The sequence below is a fragment of the Plecotus auritus genome (assembly GCF_963455305.1).
Source record: "Plecotus auritus genome assembly, chromosome: 8".
Lineage (NCBI taxonomy): Eukaryota > Metazoa > Chordata > Mammalia > Chiroptera > Vespertilionidae > Plecotus > Plecotus auritus.
The window spans coordinates 30,040,642-30,060,270 of NC_137782.1; the positions used below are offsets into that span (position 1 = coordinate 30,040,642).

At 44.8% G+C, this 19,629-nt stretch overlaps 1 protein-coding gene across 1 annotated transcript in view; it reads right to left on the reverse strand.

The window, feature by feature from the left end:
- The window catches only part of PODXL2 (podocalyxin like 2), a 31,712-nt gene extending 13,737 nt beyond the window's left edge, over positions 1-17,975 (reverse strand). Inside the window, exons 1-2 of the mRNA XM_080684641.1 lie at positions 17,794-17,975; positions 13,885-14,163 (exon numbers count right to left, since the gene is read on the reverse strand). Coding sequence (XP_080540767.1) covers positions 13,885-14,163; positions 17,794-17,863 — 349 coding nt within the window. The 5' untranslated portion in view covers positions 17,864-17,975. The remainder of the gene's footprint in view (positions 1-13,884; positions 14,164-17,793) is intronic.
- Positions 17,976-19,629: the final 1,654 nt, after the last annotated feature.

Consider the following 19,629-nt stretch of genomic DNA (forward strand, 5'->3'; position numbering starts at 1 on the left):
AAACAAAGAGAACCATAGAAGACTCAAACCAAGCCTTATTTTTATGGCAACTCAGCATCCTAAGGGGCAAGAGAAGATCCTAAAAAACTCTCAGAGAGAAAACGGGTTTCCCATAAAGGAACAAGAAACAGATCATCAAATTATCATCATGCTTCTAACATAACACTAAGCTGCAGGAAGGAAACTGAAAAATAGATTCCAAATTCTAAGGGAAGTTTATTTTGAATCTGGCATTTAATACCCAACTAAATTATCATTCAAGTGTGCTTTAAAAATAAAGACATTTTTATATGTAAAGACTAAAAGGTTTTACTATCCACAAATTCTGAGGAAATTATTTAAGAAAATTCTCCAAGAAATCTCCCTCCCCAAAAGACATAGGAAATCAAGAAACATGAGAGGAATATCATAAAAATAAATCTCAGGGTGGAAGCTGTGCAGCAGGCCTAAAGAGCAATTATACAAATTAGAACAAGGATCTAAGAACTCTGAGAACCATTACAAAGAGAAAAATTTATTCCCTCTATGAAAAAAAACATGATTTTTAGAAGCTGAATGATAGTGATAATTGAAAGCCCACTATAATATTTAAATAAATGGACCTACCCCACTTTTGTTAAATATACTTTTTTTTTAGTATTACAGACTTAGTAACTTAAAACCTTCCATTACTCTAACTCCTTCTCTCTCTCTCAGCATGTCCTTAGTTGAGAATTTTTAAAAAAGATGAAAAAAAACAAAAAATATGCCAAGCTTTATCCAACAGTATAACTACGCCATGATCTACTGAGAAAAATACAATAGCGCTTCTATGACATTCTGCCAAAAATGCAGAACCTGAGTCTAAACCAAAATTGAGGGGTATTCTATAAAATACCTGGCCTATCCCCTTCAAAAATGTCACAAGTCATGAAAGACAAAGAAAACCTGGAGAATTTTCCAGAATAAAAGAGACAAATGAGACATGATGACTAAATGCAGTACATGATTCCGGACTGGATAGTGGACTAGAAAAAAAAAATTTTTTTTCATTTGCTATAAAGAACACTACTGGGAAAACTGGCAAAGTTTGAATAAAGTTTGTAATTATATAATAGTATCACATCAATGTGAATTTCCTGATTTGTGATCATTGTACTGTGGTTTTGTAATAGAGTATCTTTGCTGTTAAGAAATACACACTGCCCCGGCCAGGTGACTCAGTTGGTAGGAGTGTTGTCCCATGCACCAAAAGGTTGCAGGTTCAATTCCCAGTCAGGGCACAAACCTAGGTTGAAGGTTATTCCCAGTGGGATACATATGGAAGGACACTGATCAATGTTTCTCTCTCACATCAATATTTCTCTCTCTAAAAATCAATGAACATATCTTCAGGTGAGTATTGAAAAAATATATACACTGAAATATTTATGGGTAAAGGAATATCATGTCTGCAACTTGTTTAGAAAAATTCAAATTGCTTAGAAAAATTCTATGTCTATATGTCTACATATACATATACAGAATAAAGCAATGTTAACAATAAGGGAACCTGAGTGAAAGGTATATAGGAATTATTCTTGTAAGTTTTCTGTAAATTTAAAAATTTTAGAAGAGGGAGAGGGGAGAGAGAGGAAGGGAAGGAAGGAGGGAGAGATAGAGAGATAGATTAGATAGATAGATAGATAGATAGATAGATAGATAGATAGATGATAGATAGATGATAGATGATAGATAGATAGATAGATAGATAGATAGATAGATAGATAGATGATAGATAGATGATAGATGATAGATAGATAGATAGATAGATAGATAGATAGATAGATAGATGATAGATAGATGATAGATGATAGATAGATAGATAGATAGATAGATAGATAGATAGATAGATAGATGATAGATAGATAGATCATTTTAACTACTGGCCAGTGAATGTCCTGGAACCACCAAAAGAAAAGAGAAGAGGGCAGGTTATCCTGGACTAAGAGCTCAGAACACTCCAAGAGGAAGGAACACAGTTGACATGACACAGAACAAGCCTGGTGGACAGGGAAGAGTGCTTGTCCCACTCAGGTGTCCAAGGCAGGGAGACCAGGCTTCCAGGGACTTGCAACACTGAGAAAGGAGCAGAAGCCTTAGCTGTCATTTTGGAGGGGAATAAAGGAGTAAATTGGCAATTGAAGAAGAGGAAAAAAGAAGTGAGATGGATGAGGAAAAGGAGAGAGCCGGAGATACGGTGAGAAAAGAAAGGGAGAGGAGAGGAGGGCAGCAACAGGGGTGAGGAGGAGGGAGGGGGGAATGGATCTCCTCTCCAGGTAAGGCAGGCCACCTCCAGGTCTTCTAGTCTCCTCATGCAATGATGGGCTGTGAAATTCTTCCTTCAGTGACACACCAGCGCTGTGAAGCTACAGTCCTTCTGGTGGCCATCATTGGAAACTACATCTTCTGTAAGTCCTGGGGAAAATCCAGCTACCCATCCTAGATACAGGGTATCAGATAGGGGCCCTACACAGTGGTCGGCAAACTCATTAGTCAACAGAGCCGAATATTAACAGTACAACGATTGAAATTTCTTTTGAGAGCCAAATTTTTTAAACTTAAACTTCTTCTAATGCCACTTCTTCAAAATAGACTCGCCTAGGCCGAGGTATTTTGTGGAAAAGCCATACTCAAGGGGCCAAAGAGCTGCATGTGGCTCGCGAGCCGCAGTTTGCCGACCACAGCCCTACAAGATCCAAGGGCCCATCGCCCCCCTCTTACAGATGAGGAAACAAGAGCTTGGAGAGTAGAGGATATTTTCTCTAAGCTTTGAAGCTAATTTGTAACGTTGTAAAGTTGTAAAACTCAGGCTCATATGTAGTCAAAGCCAGTCTTTCAAGACACCTCCTGGTCAGGCCAGCCCTAAGACTTGTCTTCAGACACTGAGAAGAGCAAATTGACAGCAGTAACATTACCTCTCGCAGTTCATCTGCCCCTCTGGCCACAGCCAATCTCTTAAAAGCTGTGCTTGAATCACCAGACTGGGTGAAATGTGAGAGCCAAGGTCAAGCTTCAGAGTTCTGCAGGCAGGGATTGGAATTCTGGTTGACTGGCCTCTAGGCTCTGCACACCCACCCCTCTGCTACAGGAGGCTAAGATGAAATGACATAATGAATGCAAAAACATCTGTCCCATGGAAGGTACTCTTTTCTCCCCAAGGCAATCTCTAAAATTCTCACTATATGTCTTGCACTCCTCTAAGCTTTCCACACAATCCATCTCCCAGTACATATTATCTGTGGTCAGCCTGTTATTATAATGGGACTACGAAGGGTCTAGGGGTCTAACACTAGGAGGGATCTAGGAGGCTATCTGACAGCCTCAGCCCTCTGGCAGGTGCCTGGCTAGTAAGTCTAGAAAAGGTGGGTTCACAATCCTCTTCGAGAACACATCTTGGCCTCCTTAGAGAGGAACTGCTGTTGTTGGCTTTTTTTTCTCGCCCTAGTTTCCTTAAACCTAACTGGTGGTTCATTTATAACTTAAGCCCATTTCTGTTTTATCTACTAAGTAAGGAACACCTGGGAAGTATCTCCCTCAGGAAAAACACATACAACCCTACAAATTGTCTTAATTGCCCTAATTTAGCCTTCTTTCCCTGGGGCTAAACAACCATCAAAAATTATTCCTGGAGAAACCAAGATGGAGGAATAGGTAAACACCTAAACTGCTGCCTCGCACAACAATTTCAAAAATACAACTAAAAGACAAAATGGACATCATCCAGAACCACAGGAAGGCTGGCTGGGTGGAAATTCTACAACTAGAAGAAAAGAGAAAAGCACACTGAGACTCAGAGGAGCTGCAGAAGGCAGAGGTACTGAGACGCGCAAGACTGAGTGCACGGCTGGCTTTCTCAAGCGGGAGGGAGACAAAAGCTCCCGACTGCTCTGAACTCCAGTTCTGGGCAAGACTCTGGGGACCCAGATCATTCGGGGTGAAACTAGACTGTCAGGAAAGAGAAAAGCACACTGAGACTCAGAGGAACAGCGGAAGGCAGAGGTACCGAGGCACGCACGTGGAGAGGGCAGGAAACTGAGTACGCGGCTGGCTTTCTCAAGTGGGAGGGAGACAAAAGCTCCTGACTGCATTGAACTCCAGACTCATTCAGAAAGAAACTGGACTGTCTGGCACCAGGCAGAACTCGAGGGTGGCTTCCTCTCAGAGGTGCTTGCAGTGATTACCATGGGACACTGAGATACAGCGGCCTATTAGGGCAGGGCTGATGGGAAACCAATGCTGTCTGCTCTGCCCTGAGACTCCACCCCATCCAAGCTGAGCACACAGGCTTTTGCAAGTCTTGTCTCATAAGGGTGTCTCCAGCACAGAAGTTCTCTCAGCATAGACACAGCTGATCCTCACAGCCAACTGGTCTGGAGGTCAGTTCCTCCCAGTGATACCAACAATAATCAAGGCTTAACTACAACAAGACTCTGCACACAGCCCACAAAGGGATGCACCAAGAGTGTCCACCTCAGGTAACTGGGGAGGCTGGGACACTGGGCCCTATAGGACACCTAGCACACAAAGCCACTCTATCAACTCAGGGAAGCAGCCAAAATGTGGAGACAAAGAAACAGGTCACAAATAGAAGAAATGGAGGAAAGCAAATGACTGGATATAGAGTTCAAAACCACGGTTATAAGGTTTTTCAAGAATTTTCTAGAAAAGGCCAATAAATTTAGCGAGACCCTCAAGAATATGAAAAAGGACCAATTAGAAATTAAGCATACACTGACTGAAATTAAAAAAAATATTATAGAGAGATCTAACAGCAGACTAGAGGACCACAAGAATCAAACCAAAGATTTAAAGAAGCAAAAAACACCCAACTGGAAAAGCAAAAAGAAAAAGAATCCAAAAATTTGAAGATAGTGTAAGGAGCCTCTGGGACAACTCTAAGCATACCAACATCAGAATTATGGGGGTGCCAGCAGAAGAGAGAGAGCAAGATACTGAAGACCTATTTGAAGAAATAATGACTCCGACCTGGTGAAAGAAATAGACTTACAAGTCCAGGAAGCACAGAGAACCCCAAACAAAAGGAATCCAAGAGGACCATACCAAGACACATCATAATTAAAATGCCAAGAGCAAAAGACAAAGAGAGAATATTAAAAGCAGCAAGAGAAAAACAGTTAGTTACCTACAAGGGAGCACCCATATGACTGTCAGCTGATTTCTCAACAGAAACTATGCAGGCCAGACGGGAGTGGCAAGAAATATTCAAAGTGATGAATAGCAAGAACCCACAACCAAGATTACTCTACCCAGCAAAGCTATCATTTAGAATTGAAGGTCAGATAAAGAGCTTCACAGATAAGAAAAAGCTAAAGGAGTTCATCATCACCAAACCAGTATTATATGAAATGCTGAAAGGTATTCTTTAAGAAGAGGAAGAAGAAGAAAAAGGTAAAGATAAAAATTATGAACAACAAATATATATCTATCAACAAGTGAATCTAAAAATCAAGTGAATAAAAAATCTGATGAACAGAATAAACTGGTGAATATAATAGAATCAGGGGCATAGAAAGGGAGTGGACTGACAATTCTTGGGGGGAAAGAGGTGTGGGGGGTGCGGGAAGAGACTGGACAAAAATCGTACACCTATGGATGAGGATAGTGTGGGGTGGGTAAGGGCAGAGGGTAGGGTGGGAACCGGGTGGAGGGGAGCTATAGGGGAAAAAAGAGGAACAATTGTAATAATCTGAACAATAAAGATTTATTAAATTAAAAAATAATTATTATTCCTTATTTGCAACCCTTCCTATTAATATTTTTCTTCTCTTGTAAAAACTCTGGATTCGCCAGTTTTAACAGTCGTTATACAAAATCAACAGAGTAGTTACACAACTATTTGCTAAATGAATTGTTGAAACCAAACAAGATCCACTAGGCTAACTGATGCTCAATGTAAAATAAGGTTCTTGATGGAAGTAACATCATTCATCACAGCACTTAAGCTGCACTCTCCCCAGGCGATGTGATAGGTGGCTCAGAGGCCTCTAGAGGCCACTATGATGAAGCTCCAGGTCTCTTGACAACTTGGATTCTTTTCTTTTTCCCTTTGAATCTCACTATGGTACTGGCTTTTGTTCTCTAAATCGATCATGTTGCATTTTCTCTCTTACATTTCATCAGGTTTTTTTGTTTGTTTGCTTGCTTTTGTGTGTGTGTATGGTTTGTGTTTTTTTTTTAGTGCAGGACATGCTTTCATTTATTTTAGAGAGAGAGGGAGGGAGAAACGTCCATCCATCGGTTGCCTCCCAGACACGCCGAACGCACTGTATGTACCTCCACCGGGATCAAACCTGAAACCCAGGCAAGTGCCCTGACCAGGAATGGAACCCGTAACCTCTCTGTCCACAGGACAACTCCCAACCAACTAAGCCACACTGGCCAGGGCTCATCACAGTTTCGTAGGTCTTATTCCCCAGTTTATCAAGGCCACACTGGACTTTATTTCTTCCTTCTAAGAAAGCCATATTTCATGGATGACCTTTTGTATCTGCTTAAATATTAATGAACCGATTCCTCTGTTTAAGACATGGAATTAAAGCAGGCATCAGGGCCAGTGGCCTTGAAAATCACTTTAAATATCCCTTTGGATTAATGTTGAATCACTGAAAATTGTCCCCTGAGTGCAACACTCAAGCCAGTTAACCGAATGCTAATATAAAAATACTCACAAAACTCATAATAGATTTGTATAAAACAGAGATACAAAGGAAGAAGCTTTCAGTATAATTAAAAGCTACCTCAACCTCAGTAGTCATGAAAGCAGCGTAAATTAAACAAGATGATAAATTTTTTTGGCCTACCAACATATATATGACCGTTTGACCAGTTGCTATGACGAACACTGACCACCAGGGGACAGACATTCCAACCAGGAGGTTAGCTTGCTGCTGTGGTCTGGCCAATGTGGAGTGGGTGAGATGGGCCAGACACGCCCTGGAGCCCTCCCGTGGTCCCTCCTTGGCCCTGATCGTACACCAGTGGGGTCCCTCAGCCTGGCCTGTGCCCTCTCACAATCCGGGACCCCTTGGGGGATGTCCGGGACCCCTCAGCAGTCCAGGCCAAGGGACCCCACCAGTGCACAAATCCGTGCAACAGGCCTCTAGGTATATATACTGTATAATGGCCATTATTGAATCAGTGCTGACTTGAACAGAAATCACTCTACATTTTTGGAGGGGGGTGGCAATATGAATGAAAAGTTTTAAAAACACACATTCTGAACCCACAATTTCACTTCTAGAAGTGCACCCTAAGGAAACAATTAAGGATGTTCATAACAATTTGGTTTTAAGAATTCTCATTTAAAAAAAAAAAAAGAATTTCCATCATGGCACAGTTCACATAACAAAGACTGGAACCAACCAGCTCTCACACAGCAGGGGGTAGACTGAGAAATGGAAGCCCATCACACTAGAGATCAGCCTTACAGATGAGGTGGGAAGGCTGTGTTCGCTTGCTTGGTAAGATGTTGGTAACTGAAACAGCAAGATCTGTACACTATAATAACAATTTTTTGTAAAAGTATATTTTATGTATTTCCCATATGGGAAAAGTTCAGAAAGATATACATGTTTACATTTATTAACTGAGTGATGGGATTATAGGTGGCTTTTAGTTTCTCCTTTTAACCTGTTTGCCTTTTCTAACTTTCATATAATGATACTCATTACCAGCATAAAACAAAAATACAGATATTTTTTTTCTGCCTAGGTGAAGTGCTTCTGTCAGCTGGTCCTCCTCTTAGTAAACATGCCTGATGTATGGGCATCGACTCTGAAGGCTAAATCATTCTATAGCAGATACAATCTCAACAAGGATTCACTGTATAGAATGAATGTCTAGGTCCCAGCAGACAGCTGCTTTGATGATCTGCTTTCTATAAAATTCATTACAGGCAACAGTAATTAAAGTAGCCTCATGAATGATTTCATATAGAGAAGAAATAGCAGATCTTGAATTAGAAATCTCAGATTTGAGATTCAGCTCTGCCACTTATTACCTGTGTAATTTAGTGCCACTTTTACACCTCTCTAAGCCAGTTTCCTTATCTATAAAACAGGGATACTAATCATGACTGCTTTTACAAATTTCATCTGGTTGCAGTGAGGTAAAAAACATGTGTGAAAATACTTTATAAAATATAAATACTTCATGAATGTTCTTTCCTCAAATGCAATGTGGTTTATGCCTAACCATCATTTCATCCCCCCCCCCTTTTGGTTAATGGCACTCCAATTCTCCCCTCTTCTTAATCCAGGAGTAGAGGGCCCCAAGACCTACTACTATGAGCCAGTGAGAGACCTCTGTCCCCATGGCCTTAGGACTGGTGGGAGATGGGCTCATGACTCCAACCAAACTAATGAGCTTCCCCTCTGTTATTTTTCCAAAAGTGATGGAAAGGCAGATTTTGCTTCTGCTGGGGCTGTTACATAAAAGAAGAATGAAATAGCAGGTACTAGGGGCTCTTGAAGCCACCACACAGGAACAGCCTGCCTAAGAATGAAGCCTGAAGGGGAAGCACGGTGGAGCAAGGCAGGCCCCCAGGACCCCACCTGCTTGAAGCAGTTACTGAGCCAGGAAACACCTGTGTGCCTATTTAAGTAGGCTTTCTAAAACTTGCCAAGCCCAAAGAGTTATCTCTTTTCTTGTAGAACACCAATCAGTTTGTTCACTTGGGGAAATAAAACTGCTTGCAGAGAATTTTATTAAGGAGTTTAGAATATGAAAGAAGTGGAGGGTGACAATAGGGACAGTCTTGCCCTGACTGGTTTGGCTCAGTGGATAAGAGCATCGGCCTGCAGACTCAAGGGTCCCAGGTTCAATTCCGGTCAGGGGCATGTACCTTGGTTGTGGGCACATCCCCAGTAGAGGGTGTGCAGGAGGCATCTGACTGATGTTTCTCTTTCATCGATGTTTCTGACTCTCTCCCTCTCCTTTCCTCTCTGTAAAAAAAAAGGGGGGGGGGAACAGTCTTGAGATAAATAAGTAACCTGGGGAAATATTCTTTTTTAAAAAAATTTTTTTTAATTTATTTTAGAGAGGAAGGGAGAGGGAGAGAGAGAGGGAGAAACATCAATGATGAGAGAGAATCATTAATTGGCTGCCTCTTGCACACCCGCTACTGGAGATCGAGCCAGAAATCAGGGCATGTGTCCTGATGGTGAATCAAACCAAGACCTCCTGGTTCATGGGTTGATGCTCAATGACCGAGTGACACTGGCCAGGCAAAATATTCTTTTTTTAAAAAAAATAAATCTTTATTGTTCAGATTATTACAATTGTTCCTCTTCCCCCCCCCCCATAGCTCCCCTCCACCCGTTCCCTCCCCACCCTCTGCCCTTACCCACCCCCCCCAGCACAGTCCTCATCCATAGGTGTATGATTTTTGTCCAGTCTCTTCCCGCACCCCCCACACCTCTTTCCCCTGAGAATTGTCAGTCCACTCCCTTTCTATGCCCCTGATTCTATTATATTCACCAGTTTATTCTGTTCATCAGATTTTTTATTCACTTGATTTTTAGATTCACTTGTTGATAGATATATATTTGTTGTTCATAATTTTTATCTTTACCTTTTTCTTTTTCTTTCTCTTCTTAAAAGAATACCTTTCAGCATTTCACATAATACTGGTTTGGTGGTGATGAACTCCTTTAGCTTTTTCTTATCTGTGAAGCTCTTTATCTGACCTTCAATTCTGAATGATAGCTTTGCTGGGTAGAGTAATCTTGGTTGTAGGTTCTTGCTATTCATCACTTTGAATATTTCTTGCCACTCCTGTCTGGCCTGCATAGTTTCTGTTGAGAAATCAGCTGACAGTCGTATGGGTGCTCCCTTGTAGGTAACTTTTTCTCTTGCTGCTTTTAATATTCTCTCTTTGTCTTTCGCTCTTGGCATTTTAATTATGATGTGTCTTGGTGTGGTCCTCTTTGGATTCCTTTTGTTTGGGGTTCTCTGTGCTTCCTGGACTTGTAAGTCTATTTCTTTCACCAGGTCGGGGAAGTTTTCAGTCATTATTTCTTCAAATAGGTCTTCAGTATCTTGCTCTCTCTCGTCTGCTGGCACCCCCATAATTCTGATGTTGGTATGCTTAGAGTTGTCCCAGAGGCTCCTTACACTATCTTCAAATTTTTGGATTCTTTTTCTTTTTGCTTTTCCAGTTGGGTGTTTTTTGCTTCTTTGTATTTTAAATCTTTGACTTGATTCTTGTGGTCCTCTAGTCTGCTGTTAGATCTCTGTATATTATGTTTCATTTCAGTCAGTGTATGCTTAATTTCTAATTGGTCCTTTTTCAGATCCTTGAGGGTCTCACTAAATTTATTGGCCTTTTCTAGAAAATTCTTGAAAAACCTTATAACCGTGGTTTTGAACTCTATATCCAGTCATTTGCTTTCCTCCATTTCCTTCATTTGTGACCTGTTTCTTTGTTTCCGCATTTTGGCTGCTCTAGGGCCCAGTGGCTCAGCCTCCCCAGTTACCTGAGGTGGACACTCTTGGTGCATCCCTTTGTGGGCTGTGTGCACATCTTGTTGTAGTTAAGCCTTGATTGTTGTTGGTATCACTGGGAGGAACTGACCTCCAGACCAATTGTGAGGATCAGCTGTGTCTATGCTGGGAGAACTTCTGTGCTGGAGACACCCTTATGAGGCAAGACTTGCTTCAGTGGGGCTTTGGTGCTCACTGAGTCTGCCCCCTGAGTGTGTCCCTTATGGATCTGAGGAGCTGTAATCTGGATGGTCCTACTCTGATGCCTGGGTACACTGACTCTTGGATCTCCAAGGAGGTGCTAATTTAGCCTCTGCCTGAGGCCACCCAGCAGGAGCTATGACGAGATCTGCAGATTCCTCTTCTTTGTTTGCGGTTTGGAGGTGCCCAGATGAGGCCCAGCTGTGAAGCAATGCAAGCTGCTGTGGGGCCTTGGCCTTCTTTTGGATGTTCTGGGTCTCTCTGACTCAGCTACAGTTTGTTAGGTAAGTTTAGATTTCAAAGGACCAGGCCATTCATATGCAAAAGCCTCTGTGCACAGCTTGGATGGAACAGAGTCTCAGGGCAGAGCAAACAGCAATGGCTTCCCATCAGCCCTGCCCTAAGAGGACCCCGGGTCTCAGTGTCCTTTGGTAATTGCTGCAAGCACCTCTGAGAGAAAGCCGCCCTCAAGTTCCGCCCACTGCCAGACAGTCCAGTTTCTCCCTGTATGAGTCTGGGTCCCCAGAGTCTCGCCCGGAAATGGAGTTCAGAGCAGTTGGGAGCTTGTGTCTCCCTGCGTATTGAAAAAGCCAGCCTCGTACTCAGTTGCCAGTCCTCTCCGCGCGCGCGCCTCCGTACCTCTGCACTTTATTTCCGCAGCTCCTCTGAGTCTCAGTGTGCTTTTCTCTTCCCTTCTAGTTGTAGAATTTCCACTCAGCCAGCCTTCCTGTGGTTCTGGATGATGTCTGTTTTGCCTTTTAGTTGTAGTTTTGAAGTTGTTGTGCGGGGCAGCAAGTTCAGGTGTTACCTATGCCGCCATCTTGGTTTTGCAAACTCAGGCAAAATATTCTTAATCATTAACAATTCTGCATGAGCTAATTGATCCAGCTTTATGTTGGCTTGATGGTAAAGTGGCAAATTTACATTACATTTCTTTTTCCCTACTTTTTTGAGACTGCTTTTTTCAATTGAAATGTCAGAGAATCATAGTATTTTAAATTTGCAAAAGACTTCAATCTATTATTCGCATGGTCTCACACATAAAGAGACTGAAGTCAAGTTTAGAAAAGGAACCCACTCATCATCAGTCAAGCAGAAACTCCACCAGCTGTTTTTGCCATTGGACCCCTGCCCCACCCCCCAGGATCACTGCTACAGAAGGGGAAGGAAGGCACCAGCTCTAGTTCTTCTAGGCATAACAAACTAGAAATGAGATGTACAATAATACAGGTAACGATAAAATGTACTGGTACAGGCTCACTTTGGCAGCACATATACTAAAATTGGGAAGATACAGAAAAGATTAGCATGGCCCCTGTGCAAGGATGACACGCAAATTAGTGAAGCATTCTATATATTTTTTTCCAATTAAAAAAATTTACTGGTTTCCTAACTAACACATACCATCAATGTGCTCCTGTGGCAAGAACCCAGGTCCACAGGTACCACTGCTCAGAAAAACTGATTCTAGACTCAGCTCTGCTGTACAAAAGTATGTGCCCTTGGGCAAAGCTCTTGCTGTGGGCAAGTAGACCAATCAAAAGATGAGCAATGAGGGAGCCTGGACAAAACCCCTCTCTTCCTCCACCTGTTCTATACCTCTTGCCCATTACCCTTGGAGGTCACTTGTGTCCCCACCTCACAGTTCTTCAGGTATGTACAGTAGAGATAAGAAAACAGACCTGTGTTGTGGAGCTGGTATGTTGTGGACCTGGCATGAGCAGAATGTATGCAAAGTGCCCATTACATGGCTTGTGTTCAATGAATGACAGGCATTTTTATTATAATGACACCTAGAGAAGTCAATGGTAGAGGGAGGGAGGGAAGGAAGGAGGGAGGAAGGGCGGGAGAGAGGGAGGGAGGGAGAGAGGGAGAGATGAAAGGGGGGGAAAGCAAAGCAAGGAGGGGTGTGAAGCAAATCCTCTGTGGTCACCTGTTCCCTACCTATACCTTTGTAAATTCACTGCTCTATAAATAAACCCTCCTTGGATTATCTTAGTTTGATTCTGTCTTAAGTTTCTGATTGGGATGCTGACTGACACACCTTTAGACCCAAAAATTTTATTTTAGAAATTTATCTAAGCAAAGAATCAGAAAAGTACAAAAACATATGAGGATATTTATAGCAGCATAAAAACGAAAAACAACCTAAATATTCAACAATAGAGAACTGGTTTCATACATATGATGAGCCACATGATGAAATACTATGTAGTTATTAAGAATCAGGTTATAAAAGAATATTAATGATATGAAAATTCATTTCTGAAATATTTTAAGTGAAGACATTATGTCCATTATGATTCCAATTTTTATATAAAAGTGACTAGAAGGATATACTCCAAACTATTAATAGTAATTATCTTTTAGTTGTGAGATCATATCAGGATTTTATATTTGTACTGTTTCTATATTTTCTACAATTTTCATATATTGTTTTTGTAATTAGAGCTAAATTCTGTAACCCCATGTGCATGCACTCATGCGCACACACACAGATTTGACAGTCTGACATTTAAAATGGGCTCCTTCTGGTCAAGGACATGTGCACAGCTGCTGTAGCTAGAAGCATGGAAGCTCTGTTGCATCTGTAATCAGCCGTGGTACATGCATTCCTGCTGAGCCCAGCTCCCACATTTCTATTGGTCATGCTCTGTAAGTCCAGAAACCAGCTCTGGTCCATGACTGAGGGCAAGACAATTAGAACACCTTGATGGGGCCAGAGAGACTTAAGGCGGGACATGGCATGTGTGGACTTCTGGGAACCTTCAACAGAGACAACACAGCATAGTACAGAAAAACAAACAAATCCAAGACCTTGGAAAGACCTCAGCTTGAATCATGACTTGACAATCTGAACAGTTGTATGACCTTAAGCATGCTTTCAACTTTTCTAAGCTTCAGTTTTCTCATGTATAAACTGGGGATAATATTAGGGCACAGAATACAGGCTCACTAAATAGCAATGAATATTAAAGAGAAAAGGGCCTCCTGAGCCTGTAAGACATTCAGAATCCCAGAGACTTGACTCTGATGCACAGAGAAAGCTGGTGGAGAGAGAGGAGAGATGTGATTTGAGCAAGGAAATGGTCCTTTGGCATTTTGCCAAGAGTGCCTCCTACCCAGCTGCAATCAGCACATACTGTTAAGAAGAGCTACCTGCAGTGGGTCCCAGGTCCAGACTAGAGTCATTCAGCTCCTCCTCCTCTTCCCAGAAGTACTGCGGTGGCTGCAGAATGCGGGACTCTTCACTCTCTTCGCTGGGGAAGCCTGACCCAGGGGCTCCCAGGCCAGCTCCCAGTCCCATGGCCTCACTGGGCTCCTCTGAGTCCAGTGGCTCCAGGCCAGTGGGCAACAGGAGGTCCAGCAAGGAGGTGGAGGTGAGGCCCTCTGGGCCAGGTTCATCAGACCCGGCTGCATATGCGCCCAAGGACACCCCTGCACAAACACAAAAGCCTGATGGTTATGAGAGGCCAGAGAGGACAGGCTGCTGTGGGGTTAAGACATGTCTCCACAACAAAGAACCTGAAGTGGGGTGGGGCTTTGGGGGACAGTCCTGAGACCCAGGGACTGCGAGGGGATTCTTAGATGCCATTCTCATTTAAAAATTTTTTAAACGTATTTTTATTGATTTCAGAGAGGAAGAGAGAGGGAGGGAGAGGGAGGGAGATAGAAACATTAATGATGAGAATCACTGATCAACTGCCTCCTGCATGCTCCTACTGGGGTTTGAGGCCGCAACCCGGGCATGTGCCCTGACAGGTAATCAAACTGACCACCTGGCTCATAGATTGACGCTCAACCACTGAGCAACACTGGCCGGGCACTTCAGCTTTTTTAGAAAAGTGCAAACTGATTTTAAAAATTCTTGGAATTTTAAAAAATATATTTTTATTGATTTCAGAGAAGAAGGGAGAGGGAGAATCATTGAGCTGCTGCCTCCTACATGTCCCCCACAGGGGATTGAGCCCTGACCTCCTGGTTCATAGGTCAACCCTCAACCACTGAGCCATGCCAGCTGGGCAAGAATTCTTGGAATTTTACCTTTTACAAAATAACTGGAGGATCAAACACACATTGCCTCTTCAAAATCCAAGAACTCTCTCAGAGCTGAACTGTGGTGTGGTGGCCGAGCAGTCCCTGCCGCTGGCCTTGGGTCTTGAGAAAACTGTGTCTGTCCTCTTGAGGAAAGTCTGACCAGCAGTCCTGTTGATTTCCCACCTCTGGGGGTAATACACTTTTTAGTCAGTGAAGCTCTTTGTGCAGAGGACTATGGTCTGAAGCCACTGGGTCTATTTCCTACCACTTCGATGACAGGTGATTCCTCCATTCTCTGAACCTCAATCCTTTACCTGTCAAGCAGAGAAGCCACAATCTTTCTCTACTTCTTCTCCCTTCCCCATCCTTGTCTTCCTTTCCCAACAACCTGGCAGGAATTAACAGATATTTTGATAACCTTCCTGAAGGCTGTGTGTAAAAAAAGGAATCTAGTTTTTCATTCTTTCTCCAATAAACAGTTCCATGTTCTTGAAGTTATTTTTTCCCTATAATTATTTTTTTCTTTTTATAGACCTTGATATTTTCAACAGCTTTGGCAATGGGTAATTATTTAGGTAATTAAGAGAGGTTACTTATTTTCAAACTTGCCCATCAAAATAGTAGCTGAGACTTATTCTTTCTAAGTACTTTTGCAATTAACTAATCTGCCTTAATTGAGACCCCACCTGATTTAAAATTTCAGAATTACACTCTTCGTAATTTTTTTCGCTAACACCCATAATTTTCTGTTACTTCATCACTGCCAATAGAGGGAGGGAGAGAAAAAGAAGGGGCCTGAAAGGATTAGAGGATCAGCCTCAAATAATAAAAATCTGACCCAAACACATTCGAAAAACAGGCAAATGAGTGAAAAACAAACAAACACAAAACTAGGCCTTAGTAATCCCATGTCTTATCTCCCCCTGCAATCTGCTCCTGATCCAGACATCCTTTTCTGATTTTCACCGTCAGCTCCATCCTCACTATCCTCTTACTCAGCAGCTCTGTAGTCCAGATCTCCCTAAGCCCTTGCCAGACACCAGTCCTGGAGCTTCCTGGCAGTATCTGTTACACAGCCCTCACACCCTTGAGAGTCAGCTACAGCAGAAACTGTCTAGCACTGTCACCCTACCACATACATACTTATACTCATGTGTGTCTGTGTGTTAGAGAAAAACGCCAAATGGTTTTGTAGGGTTTCTACACAAAGGCGTGTAAGAAAGGGACATACTGCTAGACTCACACATGTAACCCATACATGGAGATAGCATGGGTGTCATGAGGAATGTGTATGGGAGGGAGGAGAAGAGGAAAGAATAGAAGGGAGAAAAGTTGCCCACAGTAACCATGGCTAGCCACGTAAGGGTACAGGCAGTTACAGGCGGGCATGGCCAGTTGCGGTGTGGCTGTCACAAAAAGAACTAGTGAACTAACCAATTTTAATTTATTTGTTGAATATCGCCTTCTTCAAAGAGGATTTAAGATGTGCAAGGATGGAGGTAAGTGTGCGTGTGTCTGAGAGAAACACTTGTGGACATTTTTCCTGTGCACACCACTTAGGTCCTTCCCCATCCCTAATTGACCCCTGCTGAACAGAGCCTTCCTGAGACATGCTCAAGAGCCACCCCTTTCCCCTCCCAGACGGTTTTCTTGGGATTCTGTCACTATGGCCCATGGTAACGGCACATCTCATTGCCACCTGCAAGCAAAGACTGCTCCTCCCCTCAGGAAGAGACCCTTCACTAGTCTCTCCTCCACTCACACACATCACACAACGTGCCTGCCTTTGTGGGCTAACTGTATGGGAAGTGCTTACTAGCCAATGTCCCATGCACACTGCTACATATAAGCACGCCACACCCCTGTGTGTCCACTGGAAATGGAGTCACTCCAGGCTATCTGATACAGGAGCGTGCACACACATCCGTGCACACACATCCATGCACACACTCACTCCAGTTCTCTTCTCCATCAACACCAGTTACCAATCAGACCTCAATATATACTCATGACATCTCTCCCCCTCGCTCTGTCAGCCACGTGGAGAAGCTGTTTAGCCATGTCCTGATATGACCTACTCTTGCAGACAGCCCTTCTCCCTACTCTCTACCCCCATTCTGTGTTGGTGGCCTGTCTCATAGGCTGTCACACACACACACCCCCAGCACACACTGAAATCCCAAGTCTGCCACTCCGAAGCTGTTCTCAGACTCTGTCTCTTGCTCACAGGCACATCCATTGTACACCTGCCCCCACCCCCCGAACCTTTCATCACCCACATACATGCCAGTGCCATTGAGTAACTGTGTATGGAAACCATCTCAGAGGGTCTCTCACATCCCTGTTGTCAGCTGCGCAGGAGCTATCCAGCACTGTCACTGTCACACACAGAGACCTGGGGCTGCCGTACCGCTTCTTTGTCAGCTCGTGATAAAGTAACTTGCCCAACACAGCCTAGGAGCCGCATTCACAATGACACACCCCTCCTCCCGTCCAGTAACACCACACACGCGTAAACACACCCCCACTGTCGCAGCAGCTGTCTGTAGAGGCGCTTTGGCAGCCTCCCCTCGCAGCCGCAGACACTCCCACCCCACGCTCACTGTCGCGGCCCCAGGGGACCTTTAGATGCTGTCTCCCATTCCTGTGAGGCTGTCGCAGAGGCTGGCGGGCCGTTTGTCCTCCTCTCCGCCCCGGGGCCAGCCCCGAGCGCCCCTCGTCCAGCGCCTCCCGGAGCGTGCTCAGGCGCCCGCGACTCTCGGGCTCACTCGTTGATGTGTGTATGTGTGGGTGTGGCGCTCACGCGTGGAACCACACACACCGCAGGCACACGCGGTCGCCCCACGCCCCCCACTCTCCGCAAGCGCGTGTGGCAGAAGGACGGCGCCAGCCCCGCCAGACCGCGCTCCCGCCCCGCGCTGGTCCTTTGTTGGCGGGCGGGAGCTGTCCAGCACCGCGGCCTGCCGCCCGCCGGCCCGCCCGCCCGGCCCCGCCGCCGCCGCCCGCCCGCCGCCGCCGGCGAGCACTCACCCCCGGCCAGCAGCAGGAGGAGCGGCCGCAGCCACGGCGGCAGCGGGGCAGCCCGCAGCAGCCGGCCCATGGTGCAGCCGTCGCCGCCCGCAGCAGCAGCGGCGCGGCGCCTCGGCCTGCGTCAGGGGCCGAGCTCCGGCGGCGGCTGCGGTGGCGGTGGCTGCGGTGGTGGCGGCTGCGGCGCGCGCCCGCCCCATTGGACCGGGCGGCCGTCACTCACCCTCGGCCCCGCCCAGTCGCGTGCCGCGGGCGCGCCCCCGCGGAGATGAGGTGGGGGCGCGGGTGGCCCCCTCCACCTCCTTCCCTATGGGGATCAACCAATCAGCGCTGCCGAAGCCTGGAGGAGGCGGGGCCGCGACCGTGAGGCCTGGAATTTGGGGCCTCACACCTCGCACAGGACCCCAGGTCGCCTGTCCAGGCCCAGTGATGGAGGTGAGCGCCAGAGCCACCCAGTCACCCATCCCCTGGAAACATTTCCTGCGCATCCAGGAGGCAGGCAGTGGTCGCCGGTATCAAATGAGATTGCTCAGAGGACTGGGGAGTGACCACTAACGCTGTCAACGTGGAGTGTTGCCAATTGTACATCACGAGGTTGCACAGCAGCTCCAGGAGGAGTGGGGTTAGGAAAGGCTTCTCAGAGGCATTTGAGCAGGCGAGCCAGGAAAGCCATGGTAAGAGAAAGAGACAAAGGCCGTGGACCAGGAAGGAGCAGAGAACCCACTTGGATCCAGTCTTATGCACATCCTTACTTCCAATGGGCTCGGAGTCCTTCAGTGAACCTCTTCGCACCTCTGGGCCCCAGTCGCCTCATTTTTAACCGGGCTTTGAGTTATTAGGGCAATGTTTCTTTCTCTTTTTTCCCCGCACACTTATAAGAAAGTTTATTTAGAAAGTCACTGAAATAGAAGAAGTGATCCATAGAAGAAATTGGCTCAAGAAACAAGTTACAGCAGCAAAAGAAGGGCGCTTGGAGCTTAGGAGAGAGAGGCAAGGAAAAGGAACTGGGGGAAGGAGGTGGGGAAAGGTGTGGGTGCACTCCATTGAGAGAGTCACTAGGGCAGTGTTTCTCAACTTTTAAGTGTTTGGTCCCTGTGGCAACTAAAATTCATTCATGTTCCGAGCACCTCGTAGGGAACAAAACAGTCACACTCCCATCCTCATAGTTTAGTCTAGTGAAGAAGACAAGGAAAAATCAACACCACACATTTGGTCGCATGATTACAACTGTAGTGAGGTCTGTCAAGGAGGAGCAACGAGACAGTACAGGACAGAGGGTTTACATTTGCCTTCCCGAAGACACGTTTAAGCTGGCACCTGGAAGCATGAATGCTGGGAGTGGCTGGGGAGAGAGCATTACAGGCAGAAGGAAAAGCACATAGACAATTACTGCGTTAGAAGGGAGCTCAGCCTCTTTGAGGAACAGAGAACAAATGGTTTCTGCCCTTTTGGAATTATGGCAATTTGAATATCTCCAGCAGTCATAATTTGTGTGACTTTAAACTTTATATATAGTATATTCAGAAAACACTTCTTTAAAATGTTATTATATTGAATTTGTTTTTTCAAACACCACCTTCACCCCTCTATCACTAGGCATTATAGAGGATCTCAAAGGACTCTTCCAGAACTAAATGCTTATGGATGTGAACAAAAATGGGAACTAAACCTGACAAGCTCAGGGGAGGCCTGCATGATGGCCTTACAAACACAGAGACCTCAAAGTAACCACATTAGATGGTCTGCAATTGAAACTTTTAAAATAAAAGCAGTTTATGGCAGGTAGTCAAGTCCTAGGCTAGAATCTTCCCTGACAAAAGTCTATCTTTAAGTTCATTG